Here is a 22,289-nt window from a genome sequence, read left to right as displayed (position 1 = left end):
AGATCTGGTTGGTTCTTCTGAACTCGTGAACGTCCGCAGGGCTCTTAAAGAACTGAGATGAGTCTGGATGATATGTCATTGTTATAAAGGACACCTTTCTGAGATATTTAAAGGAGAGAGAACAAGAACAGTTGATAAAAATTCTGTCTTTTTTGTTTCACATCTTCAGACACGATGACCTGAAGGAGATGCTGGACAGTAATAAAGACTCCTTGAAGCTGGAGGCCATGAAGCGCATCGTAGCTGTGAGTAAACCACGCACATTCAGTTTGTTTGTCTTGTTTTCCAGTCTTAAATCAACATGCATATATTTGTGATGCATAATGACAGTCTTTTTTTTATGAAACATTAACCAAAATCAAGCGAGTTTTTGCTTAAAACAAGTAAATGTCTGCCAGTGAGGTGAGAAAGACAAACTTGTTATGCCTTTGAATAAAGCAGAACATTTTATGATCCATTGGCATATTTTTTCTTGTTTTAAGCATTAGAAAACAGGAATTATCAAGTCCATGCATCTTAAAGGGATAGTTCACACAAAAATGAAAATTCTGTCATTGATTTCTCATCCTAATGTTGTTCCAAACCTGTAAAACCTTCGTTCATCTTCAGAACACAAATTAAGATATTTTTGGTGAAATCCGAGAGCTCTCCTCTCTTACTTCTCTTACAGCAAGTGTACTAACACGGTCAAGGCTCAGAAACATAGAAAGGAGATCGTTAAAATAATCAGTAGTTCAAACATAATTTTACGAAGCAACGAAAATACTTTTTGTGAAAACAAAAATAACGACTTTATACAGCAATTCGTCTCCTCCATGTCACCCTACAGCACAAGGGGACGAATTGTTGAATAAAGTCATTGTTTCGGTTTTCTTTGTGCACAAAAAGTATTCCCGTAGCTTCGTAAAGTTACAGTTGAACCCCTGATGATGTCACATGGATTATTTTACCGATCTCCTTGCTACGTTTCTGAGCCTGAATCGTGTTAGGATCCTTGCTGTCTATGGAGGGTCAGAGAGCTCTCGGGATGAATAAAAAATATCTTAATTTGTGTTCCGAAGATGAACGAAGTTCTTAAGGTTAATGTATGCTGATTTAAGAACATTTAGATATTTGTGCTAGAAAACAAGACAAAATACCAAGTTAATGTATATATATTGCATACTATTTCACTTGTATATTCTATATGCATTAAATTACATTTTAATATAAATTATAAAACAGTGCAGTTTTCTCACAGATACAGAGCTTGGCTGTGCAGTTAGAGCTCAATTTTCATGGTTCATTAGTAATAAAGTCCCGGCAGGTTCAGTTTTATAGCTGTATTGATGAATAGAACCAGATACTGTATGTACATGAAAATCTAAATCAGATACCTGATTGTCTAGCGTTTCTGGAAGAGATATTTGGATTCATGTCGGTAATTATGTAAACAGACAGAACACAGAAGGCTGTAATTGAGGGCAGTAAATGCCGCTGTCACTGTGTGTTTTGTGAAGTCTTGGCTCTCACCGGTTTGTAACTGGTGCATCAGGTCTGACTCTATAGCAAGCGATTGCAGCGAACGCTTTGGAAATGGGACAGATATGCGTAATGCGTTTAATATTCATGAGCGGTTTTAGTGTCTCTGTATTGTAAAGGATCAGATCAGGACTGAAATATTTATCCCTCGGAGCTCAGAAGCCACAAACAGCTACCTGATACTGTTTCCATTCACAGAGCACAGGTGGCACCGGCAGCAGGTACACGATTCCTTCAGGACCCAGCCAAAAATCACCCTATTAGTTGTTTGGAATTTCCTGTGAATGATTCATCAGTGCATGTAATAAGAAAAATGTTCTCTTATAGTAGCAAGCAATAGTGATAATATAGTACAACAAATTTATTTTGGTGGTTGTAATGTTATTGCAATAATTAAACACTTTTAATCTGCTCTCTTTTAATGAAATGTAATGCTATCCTTATTGTGTCAGTGCTAGATAACACTGAAATGGTTGCATATTACGTAAGTTAGACTATGTGATATTAAGTTTCAATTAAACCATATACTGTACATTAGTATCTAAATGTTATCCTGTTTCTGTGTGTTTTCCCTCAGATGATCGCCCGGGGGAAGAACGCCTCAGATCTCTTCCCTGCCGTGGTGAAGAACGTGGCCTGTAAGAACATCGAGGTGAGTGATACGCCGAGGAGCAGCAGGAGACAGGAAGCAGCTCAGAGCTTACAGGATGTCAGCTTTTCTGGCTGTTATTAAACCTTAATCTTATGTTCATATGAAACGGCAATGAGGTTCTGCTCATGAGTCACCATACGCTCAAGAGCTGAGTCACACAAATGCATGAAACAGCAGATCAGAGCTCTATTCAGCCATCTGTGAGTTTACAGTGATGTGTGTTTTCTCTCTCAGGTGAAGAAGCTGGTGTATGTGTATCTCGTCCGCTACGCTGAAGAACAGCAGGATCTCGCTCTGTTGTCCATTTCCACCTTCCAGAGAGGACTGAAGGTCCTAAAACACACACAAACACATTACTCAGGGTCTAAACCGGCTGCTTCATCCTGACAAAATCTCTCTATCCTCTCTGATCTCTTTCACAACATCCAAAACTTAAGAAAAGGCTGCACTCCTGTTTGCATACTTCGTATTAAACGTATACTTCGTATTTACTTTTGAGTATGTAGTAAGGCTACAGCTTATTTAGTTATAGTAAATTATATATTATTATATATATAATAAAATTATAAATAATAGAAAAATTATATTTTATACCATATAATATATTTGTATATATTATATAAATATAAAATATTATACAAATATTTAAAAATAAAAAAATATTACCTTTATATTATAATTATGCTTGTTGAACGCAAAATAAAAAAAGAGATAATATGTAAAAGATAATGTATTGTGTATATTGCAGAGTAATTTAATGAAATTTATTTATAATTTGAATTAAATTGTATTTTTATTTTTTTAGTAAGTTTGCTTTGTGCTTTTGTAATTTTTTATTATTTTTTATATTTTTTATATCACTATTTAGGTTTGATAAATTTTTATTTCAATTTTAGTTTTAGATTTTATTTATGACCAATTAATTTTATTTAATATAATCTTATATATTTGTAAAAAAACATACATATATTCATAATATGCATAGATATAAAACATTTAATGTTACACATTTTAATAAAAAAATTTAATGTTACACATTTTTCAAATTTATCATTTTATTTCGTCTTCTAAAAATCTAAATAAGAATTTTTAAAAAAATAAGTTTAAATGTTTAAATTACTTTGTACTTTAGTGGTGATGCAAAGTGTTACTGTACTTTTAAATATGTAGTAGGATTATTATATCAATTAGCTTTTTTCCCTCGCTTTAAAATTCATGATTACTTTTAGGTGCATATATTCAAAGCTTCTGTGGTTTTTCTAATAATTAATTCTCAAAAGGGCAATGGAGAACCATCACAAATCTCTTCCACATTGCAAGAGGATTTGGGAAACACTGAACCATAAATGAAATGCATATTGCTAGAATCTGGAAATGGTATTCCATTCATGTTGACTGGAGAGGCACTCTTAAATTTAACCCCACAGCACACAGTACCCAGTATGGAGATTATGCTAAGAGTGATGCAGCTAAATGCTCAGTAAATGGTGCAATAGTGTCATATGGGACGAAGAATGCCCTCTAGTGTTCACATAAAGGAAATACCTCTCACACCCTTTAATTCTGCTGTGTGACGTCACATTATTGAAGCATCGGTTTCTTAAATAATTCTCTACGAATCACTGTAACCCCTGATTCAGGACCCCAACCAGCTGATCCGTGCGAGCGCCCTGCGTGTGCTGTCCAGCATCAGAGTGACCATCATCGTGCCCATCATGATGTTAGCCATCAAAGAGGCGGCGTCTGACATGTCTCCATACGTCCGCAAGACCGCAGCTCATGCCATACCCAAACTACACAGGTACAGTAAAGCAAGTATCTGGTCTGATCACAGATGCGCCATTAGGAGTAATTCATTGTTCATTTAGATAATACTGCAGTTTATTAGCATGCTTTTAATTTAAAGGCTGGTTAAAAGTTTTTTTTTGTCATGCTGGTCAAAAGTCTCTTTACATCCTGACAGCAATCATTAAGTTAAATTGTCTACATTTATTTCTATGTTTTTATATGCATGTAAGTTTTCTTTGCATTCTAGCTTTAAGTTTGACTAGTTTAATATTGAATAAAAGTAAAACAAATGCACAGGTTGCGTGGGCTGATGGTAATCTCTCTCTCTTCTTCCAGTCTGGATCCAGATCAGAAAGATCAGTTGATTGAAGTCATCGAGAAGCTGCTGGCTGATAAAACCACAGTGAGTGACAGAATCATTTCAGGTCAGTCCAGAGATATGATCAGCATTCCTGATGTGTGTGTGTGTGTGTGTAGCTGGTAGCAGGCAGTGTGGTGATGGCGTTTGAGGAAGTGTGTCCGGACCGCATCGATCTGATCCATAAGAACTACCGTAAGTTGTGTAACCTGTTGATTGACGTGGAGGAGTGGGGTCAGGTGGTCATCATCAACATGCTCACGCGCTACGCCAGGACGCAGTTCCTCAACCCCAACATCAACGTGAGTATCACACACATGCGTGTGTAGCCCACGAGGACATTTCCACTCTTAACGTGTGTGTGTGTGTATGTGCAGGAATCTCTGCTGGAGGAGAACAGCGAGAAGGCCTTCTATGCCTCTGATGATGAGGAAGAGGAAGATAAGAAAGACGAGGTGGCCCCTCTAGCGAAGAGGAAGCCATACGTGATGGACCCCGATCACAGACTCCTACTGAGGAACACCAAACCCCTGCTACAGAGCCGCAACGCTGCTGTGAGACACACACACACACACACACACAATTCTGCTATTGCTTTACTACAAATTAATTAGCATTAAATTAACTAAATTTGAATTGAATTGACATTTGCAATGACATTAGTTCACTCTTTAATTTTGACTAATAATGTCTTAATTTATTATATTATTAGTTGAAGTATTGCTAAGACTTTTTCAATTACAATTCTGTATTTAGTTTGCCTCCTGAATTTAAATTTAATTCAAATTCAAGAATTTAATTGGAATTCAAGAGGCATTGTCAAATCAGTTGATTTGAATGATGACCAACCCTGTTTAAAACAGTGATTATTCTTTATATTAATATAAACTTGTGTACATAATGTGAATGAATAAAAAAATGAATGTGCATCAAAAACATAAACTTCAGATTTTAAAAGTAATTTTAATGAATTGCTTTGGATAAAGTTGTATTCCAGATGTGTAAGTGTTATAGATTTGTTTTCATGGGTCATGTGAATGGGTTTTTTTTTTTTCGTTCAGGTTTTCATTTTCTTTTTGGAGATTTTTCCAATTATAATTTTTTTTTATTATTGTTGTTGTTTTTATTAATAAATGTATGGTTGTTTTTATTTTACTTTTGAAAATTTAGCAATTTTAGTTTACTGCCTTTTTTATTTATTTGCTTAAAGTTATTCTGTTAGTGTATGTTATCATTAAATTCTTGTTTTATTTATTTTAATTTGTTTTGGAATTATTAATGTATTTTAGTTTAGTGTAAGTTTTTTCCCCATTTTTTGGTTGTGTTTTTTTATATATAATTATTGTTATACTTATTATTAAATGCATGTTTGTTTTTATTTGTTTATTCGTTTATTTATTTTAGTTTAATGTTCTTTTTTTGAATACATTTTGCTATTTCTATTTTAATTTGTTTCATTATTACAATGTTTTTTAGTTTAGTCTCAGTTTTTATAATTATTAGGTTAGTTTTAAATTTTATTCACACATACCATCAGTATTTACGTTGACAGAGTGCTGAAGCTGATTTGCCAGCATTATGACAATGGGACCTATTCACACTTAACCTCTAAAAAGAATTAGTTGATTTAGCTGTCAGCATCTCATAATAAACCTCTCTCTCTCTCTCCGTCTTTGTAGGTGGTGATGGCAGTAGCTCAACTGTACTTCCATTTGGCTCCAAAAGCAGAGGTGGGCATCATCGCTAAGGCTTTGGTCAGGTTAATGCGCAGCCACAGGTGAGTAATCAGCCAAGACATGCATGCTTCTTGAGGTTTCCCTTCAAGCGTCTCCGAAAGTGTGACACCACAGAGTGAAGTTTCTCTGTTTAATGATGCAAGGCTGGTCATTGTCTGATGACATCATAAGTCAATACAGGCGAAACACTAGATGACGACACTGCAATTCTCACACAGAATTTGGCATTAGCTGCAAATAGAGAGAGGCTCAGACCATAAACATCATCCATTATTCACATGCATCTCTCCATTTAGCCTTTTTATGAAAATATTGCTTTCCCTCTCAGATACCTTTTAAGGGTTTTGAATGATAAACATCTTCATGATGTTGTTCTGTGTTTTGTTTCTCTGTAGTGAAGTGCAGTATGTCGTGCTTCAAAACGTGGCCACGATGTCCATCAAGAGACGAGTGAGTGATTCACATAAAAGTGTAAAAGCACTTTGACTTCCACTTGAAAAATGCTGCAGAGTCACCAAAGGGCAATTTTAACATTTATTTACATAATATGATGATAATGTATTATGTACATACTGCTTACATTGTGTTTGGCACATTGTATGCATTTAGTGTGACTGGAAAGGTCAACAAACAGGATCAAGGTTTAAACAGTTTGATCTTCGAGGATCATGTTACAGCGCATGATCATAATGCTGGAGCTTGATGTTTTGCTTCATATTGTTCGGTGCATTTTAATATTTTATGATTCAGTATTTAAACTGAAAACTTTCTTGGGGTTTTGCTTTTTATACATTTAATGGTTTGTTCTTGAGAGATTTCTGATTTTTAAAAGCCGTTCTGTAAAGGCATACTAGGACAGAAAAATTCAGTCAGTATTAAAAAAAAGTCTGTTGTGTTTATATGAATGCTCTGGTGTTTTAATACGTGTGTTTTGGTCTTCTAGGGAATGTTTGAGCCGTATCTGAAGAGTTTTTATATTCGCTCTACAGACCCAACGCAGATCAAAATCCTCAAGGTGCACAAAAATGCTATTCGTGTTATTAAATGTTTTCACCAACGAATGTCGATTCAGTTTTGAGTGTTTTAAAGTTGGACTGATGATTTTATTTTCTCTTATTAACACAGCTGGAGGTTTTGACGAATTTGGCTAATGAGACGAACATCTCCACCATCCTGAGAGAATTTCAGGTATTAGTTTACATATGCTGTTCTTACAGTGTTCATAAAATAGAATAGAATAGAATAGAATAGAATTTGAATTCTATTAAAGGAAAAACCCCTTGAGATGTTCCTTGTCATTTTTGAGGAGGACCCAGCAAATAAAATAAAATAGAATTTTAATTCTAATTCTATTAAAGGAAAAACCCCTTGAAATGCTCATTCTCATTTTTGAGGAGGACCCAGCAAATAGAATAGAATAGAATTTTAATTCTAATTTTACTAAAGGGAAAACCCAGTGAGATGCTCCATCTAATGTTAGAGGGGGACCCAGCAAATAGAATAGAATAAAATAGAATAGAATAAACTTTAATATAATATAATGTATTTTATTGTAATATACAATTCAGAAAAAAAATTAGAATAGAATTTTAATTTTAATTTTATTAAAGGGAAAACCCAGTGAGATGCTCCATCTAATGTTAGAGGGGGACCCAGCAAAAAGAATAGAATGAAATAGAATTGAATTGAATAAACTTTAATATAATATAAAGTCTTTTATTGTAATATAAAATTCAGGAAAAAAAATAATCTCATGCTTACCAAGATTGGATTTGTTTGACCAAAAATAGTAAAAAAAAAAAAAAATACTTTAAAACAACTTATTTAAAATTTTTACAAAAGGGATGGACGCAGTTATTTTTGCACCTGACCTCATCGAATATGCATTTGTAGGAGTTTCCCTTTCGGTTTTAAAGATTATTGATTCTAGAGACTGCATGAACTATTTACTTTTCAAAATGATTGATTTATTTGTCACACCACACGACTTTCTAAGTGAAATGCAAACTAAAAGGCGGATAAAAATAGAAAAAAGTCATCATAACACCTAAAATACACTTGCATTACACATACAAATAAATTACAACCTAAACCTTTAAATAAAATAACTTCATGTCTGTGTTGTTTTGTCAATAAGTAACAGTATAATTCTCTGCTTCTGTTATACTATTTTCCAGCGTATCTGAATGGGGATAATGAAACATTTTCTCTATTTGTGTTCTAGACGTATATTAAGAGCATGGATAAGGATTTTGTGGCGGCCAGCATTCAGGCCATTGGTCGCTGTGCTACGAACATCGGCGAGGTCAGAGACACCTGTCTGAATGGACTGGTACAGCTGCTGTCCAATAGAGACGGTAAGATTGCAAGATGGAGCGCAAGGAAATGCAACAGAACTATTTTAGATGCCCACACTGCCATTAATTATCCATAAAGTGAGAACCACTCAGGCAGACATCAAAAGTAGATGCTTCAATGTCAGATGGGGTTCTTATCATGCAGAAGAAGGAAAATATGAGCCTCTGACTTTGTAACATGCAAATGTTCCTGTAAATCTTCTTTAAATGCACTTGAAATTGACCCATCATATGCTGTAAAAGAACAGAAGGGTGCAATGCAATGGCGAAAGACATCTGTCAGATAATGCTAAGTAATATTCGGTGTGTGTTTCTTTGTTTGATTGTCTGTGTGTGTTTTCAGAGTTGGTTGTGGCTGAATCAGTGGTGGTGATCAAAAAGCTTCTGCAGATGCAGCCCGAACAGCATAGCGACATCATCAAACACATGGCCAAACTCATTGACAACATCCAGGTTGAGTTGTGATCTGAACTACCTATTTTCACGTTTCAGAGAGACTCTGTGGTCCTGATTATGTGTGTGTGCATCAGGTGCCCATGGCCCGAGCGAGCATCCTGTGGCTGATCGGAGAATACTGCGAACATGTCCCCAAAATCGCCCCGGACGTCCTGAGAAACATGGCCAAGACCTTCACGAACGAGGAAGATATTGTCAAGCTGCAGATTATCAATCTGGCTGCCAAACTGTACCTTACTAACTCAAAACAGGTGAGGCGACAAACATGGTTATGGCAAAAAAAATTTTTTTACAAAAAAGCAGTGTTTTATTTTAGCTTAGTTCAATTAACGGAAATGTTTTGAATAGTTTTAGTTATCGATAACTGGTTGTCTGGATGAAAGCTGGGGAAACCCAACATGAATCATTGTTTAATCAAAGGACAATCTCTGTCTGCATGTCATATTATTTAGATGCACACAAGTGCATTGCCTGTCAGGCATGAAACTCTTGAGAATTCAATTCCTTTGTTTCTTTCATTTCTTTTCTGTCTTTCAGACTAAACTGTTGACGCAATATGTACTGAACCTAGCGAAATATGATCAAAACTATGACATCAGAGATCGTGCCCGCTTTATCCGCCAACTCATTGTGCCCACTGATAAGAGCGGTGCTCTTAGCAAATACGCAAAGAAGCTTTTCCTTGCACTCAAGCCTGCCCCTGTCCTGGAGTCTACATTTAAAGGTAAAGGTTTTCATCTTAGTTTGTTTTAGTTCTAGTTAACTCAAAAAATCCAGATTTGCATGTATATCTGAACACATTTTTACTCTTGAGATTACTGGGACCTTCAGGAAAAAATCTGAGGGGCAGGAGACAATTATAGATCTCATTTGTGATTTTTCTTTTTTTTTTATTTCTTTGCAGACAGAGATCACTTCCAGCTGGGGTCACTGTCTCATCTGCTGAACGCTAAAGCCGGCGGATACCAGGAGCTGCCCGACTGGCCCGAATCGGCGCCTGACCCATCCGTGCGCAACGTGGAGGTGAAGGATTCTGTGTGTGCAAGGCGAACAGTTCTGACAGGGCCAGAGGGCGCAGGGGTGCTTCTCCTACAGACCACCAGAGGGAGCTCCAACATGCAAGATCTCCCAAAGAAATGCCCCAAAGCGCTGACCAAAACAATCACGCTCAATCACTTTTATATCCTCACTTTCCTCGCTCATTAGCATAACTCCACCCTCATAATGCATAAATCACACAGTCTGCATTTCAGCGGGGTGGTAGCTACTCATCCTGCAGCCCGATTGGTTGATGTGTCAGAATTATTTCCCTTGGTAATAGAGTGCAATAGTCCAGGTCCAGAAGTAAAAACTCATTCATTCATTCATGAATTTTCTTAATAGCAGAATGTGAGTTACAAGGTTGTCAATCAATGGTGTATACCAGGGGTGTCAAACTCAGTTCCTGGAGGACCGGAGCCCTTTGTTCCAACCCAGCTCCAACACGCATATCACATAGTTTTTCAAATAAACCTGAAGGACTTGATTAGTTGGATCAGCTGTGTTTAATTAGGGTTGAATCTGAACTCTGCAGGGCTCCGGCCCTCCAGGAATTGAGTTTGACACCCCTGTTATATGCTTTTGTTGAAGTAACTTTAAATAATCACATTTAACTGAAATTCTGATGAATGCTGATGAAAAACTACACATCCCATAATTCAGCAGAGAACCTCCACCAATCAGAGAGTCACAATAAGGAAATCACACCAAAAGAAGTATTGTGCACCCACACTCTCATGAAACACTGCAAGTAATGAAGAGTGAATATTTGTATGCACAGTATGCATAGATTGCAAAAAATGTGTCAAATATATTTTGTTTATATATGAATATATATTTATATGTGTGTGACTTTTTAAAAAATATCTAGGGAAGAAATGATGGAAAAAAATTCCTCCAGAACCAACACAGCAGAAAACTGTATTGTTGCACTCTATTAACAGCATGTCAAAAATTGTCGTTAAAGAGTTCAACTTGAACACCGAACATTCCTTCAAACAGGAAATTATTAAAAAACGATGTCTGAATGCTAGAACCGAATGCTTTACTTGTGGTTCTAGAATTATTTTTAAATCACTGAGAGTTCTAGAACTGACTAGACTGACACGCCCACGTACATTTACATATGCCACGCCTCCCTTATTAAAATTCCATTATCGAATCTGCATATGCATGAGGTCTGTATAACACACTGATCGGCCAGGGTCTTGATTCCAGCTTCAGGTTTTTGTCTGCATAATCCTATTTGTTATTTCATAAAGCACTCATCTTTCACTGCAGATTTCTTGTCGTAGATGGGTGTGTTATCAGTTTCATCCCCTTTCTGACAGTCTGTCTGTCTCTTTATGTTCCCACCCACCATATTATGCAGCAAGAGGAGGTCATAGACACCAGTGAGGGCCGAATGGGTCTCTTGGGAGACTGGAGAGAGGTGCCCGCAAGAGTGCAGTGGCTTCTCTCTCTGTCCTCTATCTGTGTAGTCGGGTCGCCTGGCTCGACCTTCCTGCACTAAAGTGTGTGTTTTTGTGTCTCAATCTGAAATCTACTGACCTCATTTTCTGCCAAGCAAACCATCACATGGCTAAACCTTCATATTAATGTTGCACTTCCATTACTGTGACACCAAATGCTCAGCAAAGCATTAAAACATCATCCTAATACAGATTTGTGATTGACATATTGAGTACATGATTAGAGACCTTCTGAAAGTTCTAAACTAAGGGGTGAATTCACTAAACAGACACTTTTGCATATGATATTTCAATGCAAACTAAGCACGTGCTAATTTAATTAGCCGCGGTATCTAATGGTATGTCCAAGACAGCTGGTGGTAAACAGAAATAGAGTGTTTGTGAGCATTTTAATCAAAGAAAAAGAATAATATAACTGACTGGAATAACAGCTATAGCAATATTTTTCTGTCCCTGTAAACTATGTCAGATTATCCGTTTGGGGTTGCAGAACCTGTCGCGTTCATACCCAGCTAACAAAAGTATGTTCTAAGAATGTTTTATTAATAATTTACTTGTGAAAACGCCGTTTCTGTTGTTCTCTGAACATTCAAAACATTCACTTATTTAAAAATATTTAAAAAACATTTGGTTATATGAACTGTTAAATGTAGTCAATTTTAAAACGTAATTTGAAAAACGTTAGACGAACATCTAACAGAAAAATGTAAGAAAAAAAAAGGTTCCATTAATGATGTATAAATACAATACAATTTTTGCGCTAATGTTTTGAAAACATAAATGAAGACCAGATCATTTTAAACAAACTTTCTTTTAACGTTACTGGAAGAGGGTTTGTTCATTAGCCAAAGTTCTGAGAACGTTCCCTGTTAGCTGGGTCATCGCTTAGCACTTAATAATGAACCAAAAGTTTATGAGTTGTGCTGTGCAGATGGATTTCAGCATTCAATTTGTGATTGTGTTTATGCTGTTACGTCATTTGCATAATTTGCATTGAAAAATAATGACTGCTAAATTGAACGAATTTAGTAAATTGAACGCTAGAACATCACTGCCCGATGTAAATAATGCTATTCATTCTGAGTGAATTCCCCCTTATTTGCTCGTTCACACCAAGAACGATAACTATAACGATAACTATTAGCGCCCACACCAATGGTTTATGAAAAGCATGCACTGCAGTTTTGTTGTCTGACACTTTAAATGCTTACATGCTTTAAAGTCGGATGCATCCTGATTGGCTGTTAACTTTTTTATTGTTCAGCAGCTCGAAAAAAATTTTTCAATGATTTTCTTTCTGATGTTCTTTTATGTCAGGGATTTCACACTCAGTTCCTGGAGGGCCACACTCCTGCACAGTTTAGATTGAACCCTAATTAAACAAACCTGATCAAGCTAATCATATAGTTACGATTTATCCTCTATATAAAGTTATCGTTCTTGATATGAACGCAACACTTTCAGTTGCTTTGACTGAAGCTGTTAGCGAAAAATGGACGTAAAACGCATCCAAATACGTTTTAATCTGTTGACAAGTGCAACCTGAATCCTTGTGTGTACTTTTTAAATCTTTCTTTTCTGTTCTGTTCTTTTCTTTCCTCTTCTTCTGGCCATCTCACAGCATCATTATTGCGTTTCTTTTTATTCTTTCCTGTTTGCCAGGTTATTAGGCTGCTCGAAAGAGTCACCACTTTAACCAGCGTGAGTCTGTCAGTCACCCTTAGCGTCAGACCCAAAGAGCTTTTGCCACCAGCCTAGCGTAGCGTCTGTACTGTGCTAGATCAGCCTTTCCCGTTCCTCAGCCCTTGCTCTATGATTAAAGACCAGAATCCTCCAAAACACCCCAGAAATGGCCTACAGCACTGGTGCTAGTTGCTAATCACTTATCTACTTTCTAATCACCACGCTGATTCTAGCTTAAAGTCAGATGAATCTTGGGTAAATCAGTGCTGGTGGTCTTTGGGGTCTTTTTTAGGATGTGATCTCTTTAATTAAATGTTTAAGCGTACACAACAAGAACAAAAGTGGCCATGAATGCACAACCTTCCCTGCTGTAAACCTCAAACGCTGAGCGAAGAGAGGCACGTCTCTCTAGAACTGTAATTTTATTGACCTATGAGTGTAAACAAAGATGTTTGCTGCTTTTAAAGAGGCATTCATGGCCGTTATATGATCCTCTTTCTCCGTTTAGGCCCTCCGGATGTACTTGAGCTTGTTTTGATGGTGTTTTGCGATCCTTTGCAGATTCCAGACTGGAGCAAATGCACAAGCCGGAAGGATCGTAAGGAGAAGAAAGTAGAGAAACCATTCTACTCCGACTCAGACGGAGAATCTGGTCCAACCGAATCAGCAGATAGCGGTAACTGTGGTGAACGCTACATCTCGTAAATGGGAAAATTTAGTTATTAGCCATATAGGAAGCTATCACATTAGACAGCATGCCTTGGTTATTATCTTAACTAAAAACGATGTAATTCATTTTTGTTAATTTAAACCAAAAGTCTTTATTATGTATTTATTACAAAAATATATAAATCCTGCAAATATTCAACACTGATAGATACAATGTTAAATTTTAATTAGATTCCTTTATTAGTGAATAAAAAGGATTTCAGTTTTAAAGTATTTTCACCACCAGTTTGAATGAAAATTTACATTAAGCTCATTACAGTGCTAATCTTATTTCGTGCTAGTTAATATGATTTTGCTCGCTCACCTGACAGAATCAGATTCAGGCAGCGGTTCAGAAAGTGCTAGCGCCAGTGATGAAAGCGGCTCTGGTTCAGAGAGTGGAGAAGAGACTGAGTCTGAAGAGGAAGAGGAAGATGAGGAGGAGGAAAAGAAAAAGAAAAGAAAGAAGCATCTGGACAAAACCAAAGCCAAGAAACCAGTAGAGGAGAGCACAGAGAGGTGCGCCATCCACACATCACACCAAATCAATGTCAATCATTTGTGTTTTACCAGTGTCTCATGTTCTGCTCCATCACTCCCACAGCGAGCAGAGCAGTGGCTCCGAGGAGAGAAAACGAGGCAGGAAGGCTGTGAAGAATCAGAAAAGTGCCTCAGAATCAGAGAGCGAATCAGAAAGCAGCGAATCAGGGGACGAGTCGGAGGATGAGTCAGAGGAGGAGTCTGAGTCCGACACTGACATCAGGAAGAAGAAGGTTGGGCTAGATTAAAATAGAATACTAGCTTACTACATAGTTAATACTGTGCATTATATACAGCATACTGTGTGCTGCTTTTTTTTTTATAATAAACTCAACTTAAAAGTAGTATGCTACTGTTGTCACATGAGCTGCATAGGAGATTAAACAATGCAGACAGTGAGTTAACAGTACTATTATGCTATTTTGATGTTAATCTTATGGATAAGAGTTCATGTAAAATGTTTTCTGATTTCCCTTAGACGCCTGTATCAAAACAACCTCCCAAACAATCCAAAAAAGAGAGCAAGAAGGAGACGCAGGAAATGTCTTTGCTGGATCTGGATGACTGTGAGTAAAACCGCTCACACATTCAAGATCAAAGACATATGCTTGAATGTTAAAGCACAATTGGTCTTTCCCTCTCCCAGTTGAACCAGCTCCAGCATCGGCTCCAGTGACTCCGGTTAACTTCATGTCCAGTAGTCTGGTGTCTGATCTGGAGGGTTTGTCACTGACTGACACTATTCTAGCACCTACAGTGAGTTTTGGGCCAAAGTACAATTGTAAATGTGCAATAAATACAGCAGAAATATTGTCATAACTTTGCAGAAAGAGTCTGCAGAAAAAGTTATTTTCTCTTTATAAATAATTTTTTTTATAATTGTTTTTATGCATCTCTTTTTATTTTTTTCAGAATACAAAAAAGAAAATTTAACATTTTTGTTTTTAAATATTGTATTTAAGACCTTTTTCATTTTATATTTTACATTTTGAATATAAAGTTAAACCAACAGCAGTTACTTTAAATATAAATCTTTTGTAACATTATAAATGTTTTTACTGTCACTTTTGATCAATTGAATTCATTACTTTGCTGAATAAAAGTTTTTATTTCTTTTCAAGAAAAAAAAATAATTCTGGCCCCAAACGGCACTGTATAGTATAATTGATTCGATATATGTAAAATCTCTCTTCTGTTTTCTCACAGACAATCACTCCTTCTGGTTCGATAAAGATGTATGAGCTCCTACATCGTATAACAGGTGAGGGTCTTGCGGTTGAGTATTGCTTCAGCCGGCAGCCCTTCAGTCCAGACCCTAACATGGTGGCCGTCCAGATCCAGTTTACCAACAACACCAACTCTGAGACCAAAAACCTGCATATCGAGGAGCCCAGGTTGCAGTGTGGGATGAGGATCCGTGAGTTCGCTGAGATAGGTCAGCAACCCTGCACTTTATGAGATTTTCTAAACAAGCTTTTAACTACTTTAGGTTTATTTTTGTTCTGTTTGTATGCGTTCTTTCAGATGTGTTATCAGCAGGTGAATCGGTTACTGTAGTGATGGGCATAGATTTCTGTGATTCTACACAAGCAGCAAACTTTCAGCTGTGGTGAGTGTTTAAGAAGAGCTAAATTATAAACTTTAATTTTCCTGATGTCCACTTATATCCCATCTCCGTTAACACCAGTAAAATATGGAGTGCCACAAGGATCTGTCTTAGGTCCTTTGCTGTTTTCAATGGACAGAACTTTCACAGAAAATTCTAAAGTAACTACCAGTAATAGTTCCATAATGTAATGGTTAGCAGTAGCAGAACATTCTTAGAACATATTTTTGTTAGCTAGTAAGTCACCTTGACATTAAATAAAAATAGAATGGTCCATTTATGGTCGTAATTTAGCTTTTCATGGCAATTCTTCGTCCTTACAATTAAACGGGCTGCATATTTGTTTATGTAAATCACCTCCATTCATATAAATCATATAACAGTTTCTTGACTCCAATTCCAAGCATCTTTGTTTACTTTTTTCAGTACTCACACCCGCAAATTCTTCGCTTCCATCCAGCCGCCTGTCGGGGAGCTAATGACACCAGTGTTTCTGACAGAAAACGACTTCAAGAAGGAGCAAGGTAAGAGAATGTCAGCCCATCCTCATTTTAGCAGCCCCAGTTGCTCTATAGATTTCCTCGAAGTCATTTCTTTCTTCCTGTGTAGCAGTGTCTCTCTGAAATTCATTTTCAACAGATCATATGACAGAGAGAGAAATTATGTCTCTCTTTTATTATTCATGAAATATAAATTTCATGTTCCATGGCTTTTCCTAATCTGAATTCTTCCATTGTGCATTAATACTACATATTTGCGTGACCAGAATTTGGGCTTTTGGTACCTAAGACCCCTTTCTCATGTACTAATTTGCATGCAAGCATGAGCTTCTTGCTAAACTCATTAAATCATTGCTCTCATACAATTCATTATTTACCACAGCGCAAAGTGTTGTGTACTATTAGCTTCAAAAGCATGTACAGTAAAGAAAATCCCTTGGAAGTGGAATTAATACCATATTAGTACAATTTTTATCATAATACAGGAGGCTAATCTAAATCTAGAACAATTATAACCTGAAGTTAGCATGCTGCTAACAGCTCAGCATAAACGTTTGTCAGTTTAGCATTTTAGTGTGTTTGTTTTAAATTCATGTTTTCCTCTTCCGTGGGCTCATTTTGCCGCTGTTTGTTAGAGAATCTTTTGAATGGTAAGTTTATCTGATGTAGCTAATTAGCATAGCTCCTCCTCTTCCCCTATCGTCCCTGATTTGTTTGCACAGACACACACAACCAGCTAACAGAGAACTTTGGCTAATATTCTGACAAAGTTATGAAAAATGTTCTTCCAGTAATGTTAATAGAACAATTGTTAAACGTTATCTTTAATAATGTTCTCAGAAAGTTAGCACAATGACGATATTTATACATTGTTCATAGAATTAATTTTTTGTGAAACATTAGTCTTACATTTTTTACATCAGTTAACACCTGTTTGAGAACGTTCAGAGAAAATTAATAAGTAATGTTCCCATAATGCTAAAATGGAACGTTCGCATAACAAAGAATAAAAATCCATTTCAAAACATTTGAAAAACGTAACGTTTTGGAAATTCAGAGAACACTGAAATTTTTTGGAACATTGAGACGTTTTCATAAGTTAATGGGAATGTTAGCCAAATGTTCTTGGATCATATTTTTGTTAGCCGCACACCCCTTCCTGTTATTCTAGAAATGCTTTTGCTTCCAGCTGCTCCTCCCTCTTACCGCAGTCTCCAGCCTTGGAGACTGTTATCATGACTATGCTTTTCCTCACGATATGTCAAGGTAACATTATGCCAGGAATGTGCCTTAGAAACAATGAACCTGTCCGAATGACCCTGAACCATCACGACACTTGTGAGACCAGCACACTCAGCACAGCTCACAAAACCTGTTGTGTAATGTCTACATAGACAGCTACCTTCCGAGGTAGCGTTATTAATACATTTTGAGCTTTTAAGTGACTGAACTGAAACATTTTTAGTGGGCTGCAGCTCTGTTAATGCACAAGAGACCAGACAGACGTTCACTGTTGAGTCCAATACTCTGACATTATCATGTGGCAAAGCTAAGAATGCAATAAATTTAAGTACCTTTAATTATTTTCAATTTCTGCTTTTCAACACATAATATATTTCAATTTTTTTTTCTTACACTGTTCATAATCTTGGTTGACCATTTAAAAATGTTTGTTTGTTGCTATGCATTCTGGGCATTGTTTCTACTTTTAGCTAAAACTAATAAAAAATGTTTTAATATAAATATTAGATGGAAATTTTTTTACATTGGAAACAACAAAAATAAGAAATGTTGCCTTGCCACCTAACTAAAATACTAAGTACTAAAATTACTAAAACTAAGACTGAAATTTAAAGCTAAACAGAAATATTAAAAAGAAAAAGCTCATAAAAATGACTAACAAAATTTGTAAAATTAAAAATCAAAAATGAAAGTTAATTCAAAATTTTCAGTAGCTTTCAGCTAGTCTGTAGCAACACGTCATAGGACAGTTTGATGGAGCACTGGTCTGAAGATATGCTTTCTGTCTCTTTTCACAGGTAAACTGATGGGAATGAATGAAATCTCAGAGAAGTTGACACTGGGAGAGAAATGCGTGAACGAACATGTCATCGTTGAGAGAGTCACAGCCACCGCCAACTTGAGCAGAGTACCATGCGGTTCAGATAAAGAGTGCAGGTAACACACACACACATGAAGACAGTGGCCCTGTCCCAAATGAAAACCTTTGGAGTCCACAAAATCTTGCATAGACTGTTATGTGGTAAACAGCTGGGGGCGCTAGTGAGCACACTTTTGAACCAAAAAATGGGACGCCCATTGGTCTTGTAGACAAAGTACATACTAACTGTCCTATTTGGGATGGGGCCTTTGAGTTTTAAAAATCAGATCTAAAAGGTACCTCCCTCATGTCGTTCCAAATCCTATTTGGAACACAAATGAAGATATTTTTGATGAATTCCGAGAGCTTTCTGACCCTGCATAGACAGTAACACAAGTACCACATTCAAACCCCAAAAGGTTGTAAGGACTTTGTTAAAATAGTCCATGTGCTACGAGTTGTTCAAGAAGCTTTGCGAATATTTTTTGTGCACAAAGAAAACAAAAATGAGGACTTTGTTCAAGAGTTTCTTCTCTTCTATGTCACATGGCCTATTTTATCAATGTCCTTATTACCATTCTGGGCTTCGTCTGTGGGACAGTAGTTCCATTGCTCTCTATGGAGGGTCAGAAAGCTCTCGGATTTCATCAAAAATATCTTAATCTGTGTTCTGAATATGAACAATGGTCTTATGGGTTTGAACCGACATGAGGTTGAGAATTTTAATTTTTGGGTAACTATCCTTTTAAGCAATGTAAAGGGTCCATTATTTGAGTATGTTAAACTCTTGAAATCTTTCTTCGCTTTGCTGTCTGTTTTTCTGGCCTGTCATCTTTTATAATCTCAGTACTCCTCCTCCTCCTCCTCCTGCTCCTGTTTACAGATTCGCAGGTAAAACAGTGAGCAGCGGTTGTCTCGTGCTGGTCACCGTCTCTACGAAGGAAGGCGGCAGAGCTCAGCTGACGGTGAACTGCGAGAAGATGTTGATCGGCACAATGCTGGTTAAAGATATCATGCAGGCCCTGTCGCAGTGATGGCGCCCCATACAGTCAACACCCTCCTACTGCTGCTTACCGCATTGAGTCGCATCTCTGTGTAGATATTTTCCCAATGTGGACTGGCTTGTAGCAACAAAAAAATACTTTGAACTGACATTAGAACAGCAACAGTAACATTCACAGCCCCTAATCAGGATGTTCCTTATATTTTCTTCTGTTGAATGTTGCATGACATCAAAGACAGTTGTTAAAGACACCATAAATTCTCCCCAATTAATGCACAAACCTATGTCAATTTCAATTTAGAAGCTCTGTAGGATGAACAGTACATGGCTGAAAGTTTTTGGATACCAGCTTGTATCCATCTGCTCAGTGAAACAAGTTTAATAATCATCTGAGTGATTCATCAGTAGAAACCCTGCGCGGTTTATTTTTAGTGTTAATCTTTCACATTTTCTGAATGTAATGTCTTACATCTGATGCCAGACCGCATCCCAAATGACAACAGCAGAAACCACTTCAAAACTGCTTTTGAAAACATGAACTTTGTTCAGCTCTCTAAAACATGTGCATTTTGGTTTCATGTTGGTTTTAGCTAAATCAAAAGCTCCGAAACACATCAGTATGAATTCATCGGATTTCAACATCTCTTTCCACTATAATGTATGTCTTATCTGTATTTGCTAATGTGTAACTGCTGAATTTAGGACTATAGACTGGTATATCACTCAACATCCATCAGCTTTTTGTTCTCTTGAAGCTCTCGCAAGAATACAGTATCTCACAATCCGGTTATTTTAGGTATTTTAATGCAGTCTGGAGCCGTTTATCCTGGTGAAGACACTGTTAGTAGTTAGTTTTAGACCTTTTATAGTTATGATGATGTGCTTGATGGCATAAACCGGATCTTCCTTTCCCGGAAATCCAGCTTTACTGACTCATCTCTGTGTGACTGTGGGAAATCATTTGTTGTTTGAATATTATATCTCTATTTATTATAAAGAGTTTTAGATGTCAATAAAAGAGAACGCACACTCAAATTAAGATGGCTTCTATTTTTTATTCAACTTTGTATTTATTTATTTATTTATTATATTTGACCAGGTTAAGTTGTCACTCTTTATTGGTTTATTTATAAATAGTTGCATAATAACTTAATGTCTACAGAAAGTAGGCCTAACTGAACATTTTCTTCGTTGTTGACAAAGAATACAGTTCACTGAACAAACGGTTGTGACAACATGCCCCAATAGCGGTCACAACAAACTTGTTATCAATTTAAATGATAAAACTATTTTTAGTATATTTTTTAAACATATCTGATCATGAATGTTACATAAAATTATCTACAGACAATTATTGTAATTAATGTTTATTTCGTTAGTTTTTTTTTTTTTCTTATGTTTGTGTGACAACTAGCTCCGCAATCCACTGACTGTATCCTATTTGGTCAGTGCGCGTGATTTGCTCGTGCTGGAGTCATGCACCTGTTTAATCCGAGAATGACTGAAACGTGCTCTGGTTTGAACCCTAACGTGTGGTTGAGCAGCAGCCTAACACTCGTTTTGAGTTCAGCGTCCTGAACTGTCTTATAAAGTCAAAGGTAGCGTCTTTTTTTGTCTTTTTGAGCAGCTCTAATGGATTTCTACAGGGTAAGAGACGGTAAAAGAGGGTTTTACACACTTTCAGTTTCAGTTTTTTAATGGCGCGAATTCTACATCAGCACCAAACATTCGCAGCTTAGCTGTGTGTGATGAACATAATGCAAACACAATGTAGACCTACAAAAAATGAGGTAAACCATAAAAATCCAATTTACTTAAGAATAAACAAGATGAAGAGCACTAAGGCATAAAAAAGAAAGAAAAGAAGTACTATTTCTGTCTAAATATGGAGCTCACTAGGTTTTAAGACACCATAATGTTCCCTTAACGTTAAGTGGAGTTTCATTGTTTGGTAGGTTGTCTTAAACTTGTTCATTTGTAATATTGAGGTAGAGCCAGACGTCCTAGCAAGCTAGGCCTTCTCAAAAAGTCAAGTACAAATAATGTTGCTCTTTGGTTTACTAGTTGCAAGCCGCCTTAAAGGAAATGTCCAGCTAATATGAACATTCTGGCACCTATTTGTGCATGTACCATATGTTTCTTTTAACAGAGAGAGAAAACAGACTGCAATGCTGCATATGGAGATCCTGTAGCTCACAGGCCCTTTGGGCTGTTCACAGGAGCCAATCCACTAAACATTTGGAAACACATCACAGGTGAGAGGTGCCATGCTTCTGGTCTTATTGTGAACAATTAATCACTGCCTGTTATTCCATAAGGTCAACATAAACTTACAATGAGCAAAACGTGTTACTCTATGTATTAATCTTTGTTAGTTGATATTTAATAAAAATACAACTGTTGTTTGTTCATGTTAGCTCAGGTCCATTAAATAATATTGAATAATTAGGAAATGTTCAAATTAACATTAACTTAGATTCATTTAAGATTAATAAATGCTTTCAAGGTTTTTTATTGTTGGTTCATGACAACTAATGTAGTTAACGAATGTTAACAAATGTAACTTTATTATAAAGTGTTGTTACTGTATATTAGGAATAACTTACTCTGCAACACTGATAGTTTGATACTTTCCTCTTCCGCTGTTTATTTAAAATAATCAGTCATGTGTGGGGCACCGTACACATTACCTTTCCTTGGAGAATATCATTTTTTAATACTGTATGTGGAATATATTTGTCAGGTAAAGTTTTACTATATTCAAAGATTT

At 36.5% G+C, this 22,289-nt stretch overlaps 1 protein-coding gene across 7 annotated transcripts in view; it reads left to right on the top strand.

Annotated features, from left to right (window-relative positions):
- The window catches only part of LOC128013713 (AP-3 complex subunit beta-2), a 34,144-nt gene extending 13,590 nt beyond the window's left edge, over positions 1–20,554 (top strand). For 2 of the 7 annotated variants that reach the window (XM_052596856.1, XM_052596853.1), the window contains exons 2-29: positions 170–245; positions 2,099–2,173; positions 2,408–2,503; positions 3,814–3,974; positions 4,298–4,364; positions 4,439–4,621; positions 4,697–4,873; positions 5,999–6,096; positions 6,451–6,505; positions 6,999–7,070; positions 7,181–7,243; positions 8,280–8,412; positions 8,756–8,865; positions 8,943–9,119; positions 9,406–9,592; positions 9,773–9,891; positions 13,041–13,079; positions 13,623–13,737; positions 14,102–14,288; positions 14,374–14,542; positions 14,788–14,875; positions 14,956–15,065; positions 15,516–15,744; positions 15,834–15,918; positions 16,342–16,439; positions 17,051–17,065; positions 18,455–18,593; positions 19,400–20,554. In XM_052596856.1, coding sequence (XP_052452816.1) covers positions 170–245; positions 2,099–2,173; positions 2,408–2,503; positions 3,814–3,974; positions 4,298–4,364; positions 4,439–4,621; positions 4,697–4,873; positions 5,999–6,096; positions 6,451–6,505; positions 6,999–7,070; positions 7,181–7,243; positions 8,280–8,412; positions 8,756–8,865; positions 8,943–9,119; positions 9,406–9,592; positions 9,773–9,891; positions 13,041–13,079; positions 13,623–13,737; positions 14,102–14,288; positions 14,374–14,542; positions 14,788–14,875; positions 14,956–15,065; positions 15,516–15,744; positions 15,834–15,918; positions 16,342–16,439; positions 17,051–17,065; positions 18,455–18,593; positions 19,400–19,550 — 3,274 coding nt within the window. In that variant the 3' untranslated portion in view covers positions 19,551–20,554. Of the gene's footprint in view, positions 1–169; positions 246–2,098; positions 2,174–2,407; positions 2,504–3,813; positions 3,975–4,297; positions 4,365–4,438; positions 4,622–4,696; positions 4,874–5,998; positions 6,097–6,450; positions 6,506–6,998; positions 7,071–7,180; positions 7,244–8,279; positions 8,413–8,755; positions 8,866–8,942; positions 9,120–9,405; positions 9,593–9,772; positions 9,904–13,040; positions 13,080–13,622; positions 13,738–14,101; positions 14,289–14,373; positions 14,543–14,787; positions 14,876–14,955; positions 15,066–15,515; positions 15,745–15,833; positions 15,919–16,341; positions 16,440–17,050; positions 17,066–18,454; positions 18,594–19,399 lie in introns of all 7 variants that reach the window. The other 5 variants (XM_052596858.1, XM_052596855.1, XM_052596854.1 and 2 more) reach the window with 4 other exon arrangements.
- The last annotated feature ends 1,735 nt before the right edge of the window (positions 20,555–22,289 follow it).

This window comes from Carassius gibelio, chromosome B25 (genome assembly GCF_023724105.1).
Source record: "Carassius gibelio isolate Cgi1373 ecotype wild population from Czech Republic chromosome B25, carGib1.2-hapl.c, whole genome shotgun sequence".
Taxonomy (NCBI): Eukaryota; Metazoa; Chordata; class Actinopteri; order Cypriniformes; family Cyprinidae; genus Carassius; species Carassius gibelio.
This window is presented reverse-complemented; position numbering and strand designations above follow the sequence as displayed.